General features: G+C 35.4%; 1 protein-coding gene across 1 annotated transcript in view; it reads right to left on the bottom strand.

Annotated features, from left to right (window-relative positions):
• LOC108725114 (neurotrimin) overlaps positions 1 to 12,072 on the bottom strand; it is a 138,264-nt gene that overhangs the window by 21,373 nt on the left and 104,819 nt on the right. The window contains exons 4-6 of the mRNA XM_018451907.1: positions 10,345 to 10,503; positions 1,257 to 1,385; positions 762 to 899 (exon numbers count right to left, since the gene is read on the bottom strand). Coding sequence (XP_018307409.1) covers positions 762 to 899; positions 1,257 to 1,385; positions 10,345 to 10,503 — 426 coding nt within the window. The remainder of the gene's footprint in view (positions 1 to 761; positions 900 to 1,256; positions 1,386 to 10,344; positions 10,504 to 12,072) is intronic.

Below are 12,072 nucleotides of genomic sequence, written 5' to 3'. Positions count from 1 at the left end.
CTATAGAGGTTTGTATACGTACATCGTAATACGCTTCTGAAAGAGATACGGATCCGAAAGAGATCGATGCGAAGTACTGAAGCTGCCTTTTACAAGCGGCGCATAAAGCGGAGCGAAAACGTTCATATTCGCGATTCGCCGGTGTGCGTGTTTATGCGTTCGGTATGAAGCTTTCATTATTCAGAGGGTTCGTTACAACCAGTTATTTTTCTTCCTCGCGAATGCACACTAGGCGGAGGAATTCGCGTCGGGGATGTAATTATCTCTCTCTCTCTCTCTCTCTCTCTCTCTCTCTCTCCTCCTCTCTCTCTCTCTCTCCCCCTCCCTCTTGTGGACTTGCATGAATCATCAAAAAGTGCGATAGGTGCGTGTCGTGAGAGATGCATATTACAAAATTGTAAAGTCATCCCACTTTCCACCGGGTCATGATTCTTTCATGAGATGAAAGAGTCTCTCCCGCTATGAACGACCGCAAACTCTCATTACGCTCAATTCTAACATCGCGTAGTAAAATATCACGCGGCAAATTCTCATTACGATTTACCGCTGACGGATCATGTAGTATCTAGTTTACATTTTGTCCAAGTAAATTCCCAGACAACACAAAGTCTAAAATCAGGACTTAAGACGTGTTAAAAACGTCTGAAAGACATCTTAAAGACATCTTAAAGACATCTTTGCGAGAACCATTTAAAAGGCATCTTAAAGATGTTTAAACTTTGTGTTGTTTGTATTAATGTTTATCGGAAATAAATGCTCACCTTGGGGCACAATCTTATCCTGATCTCTGGTCCAATAATTGATAGACTTCGGGAATGCTTCAGAATAGCATTCCAGAGTCAACTTCTGTCCTTCTTGAGCGCCGACTAATTGATTCTGAACCCAGATCATCGGTGGAACTGAAACAATGACGATGGCGTGTACACAACTTTTAAATTTTAAAATACAATATTCTTCTTTCACAAACGCTTGATTACAATTGCATAACTCTTTTTTAATAGCTACTCCTTATTGTATAGCTTTGTGAATACAAAATGTCATTTCTCATGTTTATTTCATATTCGCTCCGTTTTTTAATATTTCTGGCAGTTAAATAAATTATCGATACTTGTTATCTTAACGCTACAATTAATTATCCATATTTTATGATAACAATTTGCGTCCAAAAAAACAATGTCTCGTGATACAATGTGATCTAAAATTGATTACATTGACCGAATTAAAAAATACGACATACAAGGAACGAATATACGTACAATGCACAGTGAGCATTATTCTTTTGCTGACGGAGGGAGGTACGCCATTGGATGCGATGCATAAATAGGAACCCATATGTAGCCGGTTCACTTTTGTGATATTGAAGCTCGGGCCATCCACGCTCGCAACTGGAATTAGAAGAATTCATTATAATGAAAGTACTGTAAAATATTAAAAGGAAATTGACCAATTCTTTTTAAATTTGATTCAATTCTTTAAGTTAAATAATATTTTGTATATTTTAACTTCCAAGTGTGTCAAAATGTATTATTTTAATACAAAACATGCGATTGAAAAGACAACATCTAATCAACCCATTTCTGTGATTAAATTGCTTTCAAATTTTTCAAAGTAAGTAACGTTCATATTAACGTATGTATTTAATAAATAATAAACTACATAAATTTGAGTCATATATTATTACATTTTTTTTAGTTAAATTAGGGATATAATTTGACATTACAAATTTAACAGTGTAGAGAAATGTATAAAGAACGTGTGAAATATAGACTTTAAAAAATTTAATTTATATCATCTAAGCGTGATAAGGTTTATATATATATAATAAAATGAACACGTTTATTAAATATAATATCAAATATATATATATATATATTAATGTAATAATATTATATAAATATTTTAAATAATATGAGAATCATCCTGCAGACTATTCCAGATCGACGACACGTTCATTACAAAATTTACTGTCAGAGAGGGGGAAGGGGAGAAAGTGGGGGGAGAGAGAGAGAGAAATTTCATTTGTCGATAAATAACAAAACGGGATAGAGAATGAAAGGGATTACAACTGCAGGCTAGAAAGGTATCAATAAGTTTGCAACGAGAATTTCCGTGCGAAATATGATCGATGTTATCGATGATAAATCGAGGTAGATGTAACTTTTACGCTGTGACATCGAATGCTTTTGGTGTCAATCGATTTTTTCCATGAAACATGGAACGTTGGACCTCAGTGGAATTCGGCAAATTTTTGTTTTTTATTCTCGGGGATGTTACGGTTTCCGGGAATTTCGATAAAGTTATAGCTATAGACAGTTTGGCGCACGGGAAAAGTGCGTGACGCCCTGATCGACCGAGGCCGCTTTGACGTCGATATTTTTATTAGCATTGGCAGTCCAGAACTGCAGAATTTCTGAAAATCTTCGGGATTACGGTCTGTTAAAAAATATCGTTTCATACCCGTAACATATCGTTTTATTGGTTAGTTTTTAATTTTCAATGATGTCATAGAAATATGGAAATAAAGAAGGATTAAATTACCTTTGCAAATAAAAAAGAGAAAAAGAGAAAGGGAGAAACGATGGCAACAGTTAAGTTATTCCGACACAATTCTATTTAATTCGATCAGTGGCACGAATAACGCCGAGATAACGTTTTTCCGCATTTTGCATTGGAAATTTCACCGAGTCATATTTTTAAACGTGTTCGTCCACCTCATTGAAGTTCACGAAGTACATTCGTGCAACTTTTTTTTGACGTCAGTACCACCGCACGCGACGCGACGGAAATTGGTTGCCGAAGTTCCATCACTTATACGTCTCAATTTGAAAGCGGATTGAACGCGTTTAGACTTTGTGCGTGCAGGTGCGAATTCTCGAATGCAAATTCTCCGTAAAATTATTATGATTATTGCGCTTGTAAAATAATCGTGCGCGAGAAAAACGCCCGATAATGATTCGCACTGCGCAACTGTACTGCGAACTTTTACCATTTTATCAATGTAACTATTATTGTCGGAAGAAGGACCACTTTCGCAAGCTAAAATGCACCGGGAAATGTGCAAACTGTTTTGACGAACGATCGTATAATGCAGCAGCTGTGAACTCGATTGTGAACTGTTTCGCGAGCATGTGTGCGATCTCTATAAAGCATTTTAAATTATACTAGTACACGGACACAATGCATGATAATAAATAAAACATACTGCTGACTACTGTTAAATTTTCTGGTATTGTTGGACGGAGTATCTCATAAATTTCCGTTATTCATAAAACCCATTCAATAACGTTGGAGCCGGTAATGAAAAAAAGTAAATAAATATGGCGTATTATAAAATTCTCTAAATATTTAATACATACGTGTAATTATATTCAATTAATTCAATATTCAAAGATAAAAACTTTGAAAGGGTGAAACTGGTTCATATCTATCGTATCCACACACGTGTTCGAAATTCAAATAGTAATTTACGGAGAGCCCCGTCAACTCGGGCAACATACAATTCAGAGACTATGTGCATTACAGGGTGCAAATTCAGTTTACTTATTCGAAAGTTAAAGGCTACCTATGTCTCTCCACTTGACCACAATTAAATTCGACAGAATATGTGCTCTCTCGCATCGATAATAAATTTAAAGTTTCACGACGAAAAGCTAAGTATGTCAGGATGCAAAAAATATGCGAACATTGAAAAAGAATTGCGCGGGACGTGAATAGTGATATTTCCATATGACGCGATATCAGAAGCTAATGACGCTAGCTTTCTCAAGTTCGAGACCCGTCGAGACCTGTTGAGACAAGATTACGACGTGTCACACCGAAGTTCTAAATAATTCAATAACGCTTCATAGTATAACAATGTTTTGATCGTAATATCATTAAGGTACAAGGTCATTACAAAAAGTCGAGATTTTTTCTAATGTCGTCAAACATCCGCCGCATGTATATGTAGTAGGAATACTCTCCGGATTTGACCCGGAAATTTTGAAGACTTATCTTCAAGTTTCGAATTTAGTCATTATTTCTTTGTAAGAACTATAAAAAAATTATACCTATATGTAAAATTACAATAATTAGTAGGTAATTTTGGGACCTACCATACGATGTATATTTGAAGGTGTACATTTACACATACTTAAATTTAAAAATAAAATTATTCTTTTTTATAGTAAAATAATAATGGTAGAGGAGTCAATACACAAACAAATGCTTAAATCAAAATTTAAAACTAGTTTATTAACTATTAAAACATCAAAAGAGTAAATTTTAAAACTATACTTTCATTAATATATAGAGTATGAAACGTTTCGACTTTATTTACAATTAGTCATCTTCAGCTAGTAAATAGTAAAAAAACGATAAAAAATTAAGAGATTATTGTTTTGTGTTGCAATCTTAAGCTTGAAATTTGACATTTTCTTTACAGTGATTAAATAATTTGCTAACATTTATGTACAATTTTTTAAAGATATGTTATCTAGAAAAAAATATATTTAATTTATTATTTTAATTATTTTATTTATAAACTTTTTAATGAAGATTTTGTTCGAAATGTGCACCTCTTGCAGCAATACAAGCATTGCATCTGTCAAACACGGCTCTTGTAGCAGCCAGGCACTGTTCTTGCGATATTCTGTTCGCTGCAGCTACGATACGATTTCTCAAATGTTGCTCTGATTGAATAGGCGAAGAATAAACTTCTTGCTTCAGAGTACCCCATGCATAGAAATCTAATGGCGTTAAGTCGGGCGAACGAGTTGCCCAATGTACTGCTCCTCCACGTCCAATCCATCGTTGTGGGAATTTTCTATCTAACCAGGTTCTAGCGACTCTGCTGTAATGAGCAGGGCATCCATCTAATTGAAACCACATTTCAGTACGTTGTTGTAATGGGATGTTTTCTAAATAGTCAGAAAATTCATTCTCCAAGAAATTTAGAAAACGGTCCCCATTTAATCTTGCAAGTAAAAAAAACATTTTTTTTCGATTTCTCTGAAACGGAGCAAAAACGAGCATATGTCTATAGGACTTTTTTTCTTAGTTTTTTACTCCTCTACACGCTCCCGAAGTTTTGCGATTTAATTTGGAAACACCCTGTATATATATATAAAATAAGAGTAATATCAATTTGTATTTTTAATTTTGTGATTATTATATACGTATATTGTGACGATTATAGTTGTAAAAGCACTGTGAAGTTGAGCAACCACTTCCAAACGCCTGAATGGCAATCGATTTTCGTAGTTGATTCGCCACTCATCATTAGATGGCGATTAAACTCGTAAGTCAAATCCGACTTGGACTTAGATAAAAACGCGAGCGAGTTCGGACAACAACACTCATCCACCTTTGTTTCTGGAGCGAAGAAGGACAGCATAATCCGGAAGAGCAATCTATTCATTCTACCTCAGCGTCTTTAAGAAGGCAACTCGATCACGGGACAGAGGAAGGACGAGGCGCGATCCTGATTCATCTGACAAGAATCTTCGTTGCTTGCAATTCTCGACGAGAAGTCGGAGATATCTGCGATATCCAGATTACCAATGTCTGTGAAGCCTAAGGAGTCACCTGCGGAGCCCGGCAATATGAGGATGCCACGTGGAACCTTCAGGGGACTTCGAGTTTTCCCCAACCGACGCTTCGAATTCTTTCTCGCCGGCTTCACCATCACCTCACGAGAGAGGCACACTGCCAAATGTACCAGTTCACCGAGGCATTTTGATAGTACCGCAAACAACCGATCGGTCTGTACAGACGGAGCCAATCATACAGGTTCACCGAGCTATCCAAGCAGGATCGCGAACAATTAATCGGTCCATATATCTACTTCAGCTCCGCGTTTATCACTGCGGAGCCTTACTCAGCGCCGACCATGAGGCAACAACGTCGACGACAGCACGGGCATTCTGACTCTGAGAGCGAAATCACCCTAGGGACGACGAAGGGGCGAACAAGTGACTGTACAACACTTACAATTAGCGACTGAACACTAGTCGTTGTCGAATCTGGAGGGAGGATCAGATCCGGCACAATTAATCTGACAGGATCATCTCTCATTTGCATACACAACCGTCCTTTCCAGGACAACCATGACGTTGAATTAGTAACACACACATACACATAGACACACACACACGCGCGCGCATATATACAGAGAATGAGTTATAATTATATTTTAAATTTTTTGAGCGTACTTCTGAATAAAATGAAAAAGTAAATATACAATTACATCAAATAATGACTTTTTTTATTTTAAAAAGTTTTAGATGGATATTTCTTTCTGTTCACAACAGATTCTCAAAGTGTCCTGTATCATTTTTCATTGTGTCTGAGCATAGTGTACATGATTGGCATACCTATTCGTTCGTAAATACTAGCATATCCTTCTTTTCTATTTGCAAGAACACGCTCACAAAATTATATAACATACTTTATATCACTCCATAAATCATAATTTTGTTGGACTATTAAAATAATTATGTTAGGACTATACACACAGGATGCTCGAGTTAGTTGCTAGAATGTCAAAACCTTCATGGCTTGAGTGTCCTACATAACTATTTTGATAGTCTAACGAAATTATTTTCAGATCTATATCTAGCTAAATCTTTAGGTACTTCATCAAAATTTCTTTCGTGTATATAAATATGTGTACATAATTATCAAAATAAAATAATTTAAAAATATTACAAAATAAAAAATAATTAAATAAAAAATTAAGTAACACACAAAACAAAATTCTAACTATTTACAATAAAAAAATATATAAATTATATGTACATATTATTGTACATATAATTTACATATTTTTTGTTTGGTAATTGTCAAAATTTTGTCTCTTATTTGTTTGGTCACTTTTAATCATTTTCAGCCTTATAATATTGTTAGATTTTATGTTTTGACGATTTTTACTAAACACTTGATACTATCTTATTTTCTTTATTGTTTCAGAACAATTGTCTAGGTGGTAATCCTAGTCTGCAGTGACCCCTTGGAGAAACTATTACGTGGAAATATTCTTTCGAGAGATCGCCACATCGCGTCGGTGTGGTGTCTCGAACGAATAAGCCGGCGACCCATCACGGTCGAAACGTCGTGGTCTGCCTTCTCGGTACACACTTTATCCGATTAATGGCGTAATAGCGGAACTATGGATAGCGTAATCGTGGTTTAAGTTTGGTCCGGTTGTTTATCGCCCCTCTCGCGGCCATACATACGACTACGACCGCGCATGCACGCCTGCGTGCACCGAAGTCACCGTATCGCGCGCTCGCCGTGTGTTTGCCAATTTCAATGCAAATATAGAAGATCTTCCTCGGTCTCTGCAAACGTATCACCTCGCTCTAACCTATTGGCCTTGCCACGCGGTGTATTTGCGCTCTCGAGCGACCGCCCGCGCCGCGGTGCAGTGCTGAGCGGCCCCAGGCTTGATACGGCTCGAATGCACTCGCGCAGTTTAGCCCGAATGTATTTCCGCCGCCGGAGCGTAAATCTTTTTTCAAGCGATGCCTTTACAGCCATGCGCGCGTAGCAGAGCGAGCTTTTGGCGCGTTGCCGCCGCGTTTAGGGACGTTAGAAGGATATTTACTCGATTCCGAGCTACTCGGGTTTGCGAGTCGAACCCGTACGATCCCCCCAATGATATCTTCCGAAGGCTAAGCGTGCTCATTTATCTTTCAGGTACGAGAAATAATCTGGACGATGTTAAATTTGTAAATATTTAAAGCTCGTCCGCGCTTTTTCAAGCGTTTATCAGCCGAATTGAATTATATTATTTTAAAAAGCATCGTACATAACGTTTTTTGCAAGTCAGCTATGAAAGTTACAAACTTCATAAACAAAGTTCTACCTTCGTGTGCTTACGTATTACGTGAATTCGCAGCACCATAGGTAAAAAAAAAAAACAGTGAAATCAACGTTTTCATAACGGAAATATCAGTAAAAGCCGACATACAGTGGAGAGGGAATATAATGTAAAAAGTTTAATAATAGGACAATAAGGGCAAGTGAGTGTCAAGCTCTGTAGTTGGCACGAATTAACAAATACAATATATTATAATTTTGTTATTTAAAAAAATTACAAGAAAAAATATATCCGAACGTTTCGAATTTTTTTTCGAGTCATTCTTAACGAAAAATGGTATACGCAGTTGGAAAATTAGTATTAAATTTAATACATTTCACATTATATCCGAAAAAACGCTCATTAAAATTTATGAGTAAATTTAATATAAAATGAATATATTGAGAAGTAACACAAATATTATATGTAAAAGTTAACACAAAAATGTAACACTATAAACAAATTGTAGAAGCATATTTCTTCGAAAATTTAACATATACAGGGTGTTTCCAAATTAAATCGCAAAACTTCGGGAGCGTGTAGAGGAGTAAAAAACTAAGAAAAAAAGTCCTATAGACATATGCTCGTTTTTGCTCCGTTTCAGAGAAATCGAAAAAAAATGTTTTTTTTACCTGCAAGATTAAATGGGGACCGTTTTCTAAATTTCTTGGAGAATGAATTTTCTGACTATTTAGAAAACATCCCATTACAACAACGTACTGAAATGTGGTTTCAATTAGATGGATGCCCTGCTCATTACAGCAGAGTCGCTAGAACCTGGTTAGATAGAAAATTCCCACAACGATGGATTGGACGTGGAGGAGCAGTACATTGGGCAACTCGTTCGCCCGACTTAACGCCATTAGATTTCTATGCATGGGGTACTCTGAAGCAAGAAGTTTATTCTTCGCCTATTCAATCAGAGCAACATTTGAGAAATCGTATCGTAGCTGCAGCGAACAGAATATCGCAAGAACAGTGCCTGGCTGCTACAAGAGCCGTGTTTGACAGATGCAATGCTTGTATTGCTGCAAGAGGTGCACATTTCGAACAAAATCTTCATTAAAAAGTTTATAAATAAAATAATTAAAATAATAAATTAAATATATTTTTTTCTTTTTTCGTGATTTCCTGCGAAACAAAGCAAAAAGGAGCATATGTCTATAGGACTTTTTTTCTTAGTTTTTTACTCCTCTACACGCTCCCGAAGTTTTGCCATTTAATTTGGAAACACCCTGTATAATATATTAAATTAATAAATTTTATTCATTTATCTTAGAACTTATATTTCAACATATATTATTTTGTTATTTGTTTATTTATTCATAAATTGTATAATTTTAATACTAAGAAGTATTGAATATCAATTTAACACAAAATATACGAATAATTATGACATTATCTTAAATTAACACTGCTTGGATATGTTAAAAATTCAATACAAAAATTCAGTATACAAATTTTAACAAATATCGGTTTTAACATAAATACACTGAAGAAAAAAATATAGTCAATTTTAATAAATATTTAGTTCAATATTGCCAACTAAACATTTACTTACAGGAAATAAATATTTGTTCAGTAAAAAGAATGATTGTTAAATCAAATTAATGTTTCTTGTATCAAATAAATATATCTGTATATTTAATAAATATTTAGTTGGCAGTATTGAACTAAATATTTGTTAAAATTGACTATATTTTTTTTCAGTATACGAAATGGACAAACAGTAAAAATATTTTGTATATAAATTTTACACAAATTTTAGTAGATAAAAATGTTAAAAACGTATAAAGAATGTCATTCACATCGCGATTGCAAAGCTGTGTATAATGTTAAGTCGGTCTAAAAAATATCCCGTAAATAGATGCATGAAATTAAAGAAGAGAACAGATAGAACAAATATTTACAGAATTAAAATTAATCAGTACAATGATAATGATGTTCATAAAAAGCAAAAAATTAATATTAAAAAAGATCAGCAGATAATTATAGTTTAAAAGAAGTAAAGTTAAATAAGTAATAAGATGTTGTCAAGACAGAGAACTTTTAAAGTTAAATAAAGTAAAAAAGTTTATAAAAGACCGAAGGGAAAAATTAAACTACAGTTTTCCATGGCGAAGGTGGAGAGCAGAAATTTCGTGATTGTCCGGCGCGAAGCTAATGACACATAAAATACTTGGTACATTCCGGGGCGAGAGCATTTAAAAGGAGGGGGAGAAGGAAAGGGGGGAAGTTAAAAGCGCAATCCGGAAAAGGACCGCATCGCGAACGATTGCCGAGTGCACTCCGTCGAGTATCAAACGTCGCGTCTTCCGCTCGTATTCGATTAGTTCTCGTCGTAAACGAAGCGTCCGTCGCGACGAAAGACAGGTGGAGGAGCGCGACGAGAAGGAGCGCAACAGAGAAAGCGAGTCATCTTAATTCAGCGAAATTTTCCCGACTTTATCACCCTGACTGCGAATTACCTACCGCTCGTTCGCGGGTAGCTCGTTAAAACTCACCTTCCTCTCCGTTCCCGAGCTGAATTTGCTGACCGTCCTCGCGCCGCCAGGTGATGTTGGGCGCCGGGGAACCAGTCGCAGCGCAACGCAGAGTCACGTTTCGTCCCTCCATCACCACCATGTCCGTGCTGGTGTCATAGTCCAGAATATCAGGCGGCACTGTCGGCAAAAAAGTACGAGCGTGAAAATATCGTATAATATAAGTTGAGTGAGCTAGGCTACGCAGCACGTACGTGCGTTTAGAAAAGAAAAAAGATAATCTGAAGAAGGAACTCCGCGCTAACGGAGATGTGAATCACGTCTCTATGCTCATATGTTGTTCCAATTATCTCGATCATTTACCCAACCAAGTGAGATTGTTTTAACGAAAATCGTAATTATGATTATATTTACAATTCGTTTTTCGCAAAAAATTATCTCGGTAATAGTCGATGTTAATGATACACTAAGAAAAAAATATTTGATGTTTGTGATTATAATTATATGGTGAAATAATTATGATTGGGAGTTTCATATTTATATTTATTATTGTTACATATTGTTGCACAGAAAGAACCGTTTTGCTGAAGTATCTAAAAATTTAGCTAGATATAGATCTGAAAATAATTTGTTTGGATTAGAATAAATACGCAGAAATAAATATGCTCAAACTACAAGTTGCTAGAATGTTAACATTTTTTGCAGCATTATCTTTAACGCTTAAGGATTAGCAAAATTATTTTCAGATTTGTACTTAATTAAATTTTTAGATATTTGAGCAAAACTCTTTCCGTGTAATAATAGAGGAAAGTCGCCGATACTGACACAGGTCTCTTAAAGTGACATCCCCTTATTTCTCAGAAACTAACTATTGTACTTTATTAATACTAATAAAATCATGATCTGTTTAGCTAATTAAAGAAGTACAATCATACTCATAATTCGTATATTTGTGGCTTGTTTCTATACCAAATCAGCTAAAAACGAATTTTACGAATGCGAAAATAAAATTCTTACGATTTTCTTTTGCAAATTGCGTGTTTAAATAATAATGACTATATTATTGATAATATTACTATATATTTTGTATATACATATAGAACTATATATATATACATATGTATATATACATATGTATATTTTCTTGTATATAGAACTATAAATATAATTATTATTACTTATAACATTATAACATTAGCAGTGATAACTATAAAAATGGAGCTCCTACACATATAAATTATTTTACCATGTAATTATAGTTACAAACACACACATCAAACATTTTTCTCTTAGTATATTAGAAATTCAACAGAATCATGTTAGATAGAAAAGTACATCAAATGAAGGAAAACCGCGAGATTGGATAACCGTACTATATTTGTCTTTAATCCTGCTAATGGATGTGATCCTATAATCATACGATATCTAATAAAAGAGCTTACATTCAGGTATCTGGTTTCCAGAAATTAGAAGATATCCCGAGCAAAAGTGAGTACGGAGTAAATTTGATCTTCCTGACGGTACCAATGAGACACGAGAGAGCGCGAGCTTTCGCAACACTTAGCGCAACAATAAGCCCGTAAGTTACTTCTTGCGAAGGCAGTAAAGGGGTGGACAAGTATATCTGTTCGGCCATAAATCAGCCGTCGTGGATTAGCTCTCTGTATGCGCGAAGGGTGGAAACTACGAGCAGCAACCACGTCGTTCACGTACAATGTACGACGGGACGACACGTGCGCATACACGACG

The sequence above is a fragment of the Mycetomoellerius zeteki genome, unplaced genomic scaffold (assembly GCF_001594055.1).
Source record: "Mycetomoellerius zeteki isolate Tzet28-1 unplaced genomic scaffold, Tzet1.0 scaffold327, whole genome shotgun sequence".
NCBI classification, from domain to species: Eukaryota; Metazoa; Arthropoda; class Insecta; order Hymenoptera; family Formicidae; genus Mycetomoellerius; species Mycetomoellerius zeteki.
Note: the sequence above shows the minus strand (reverse complement) of the source record. Positions and strands in the feature narration are given on the sequence as shown.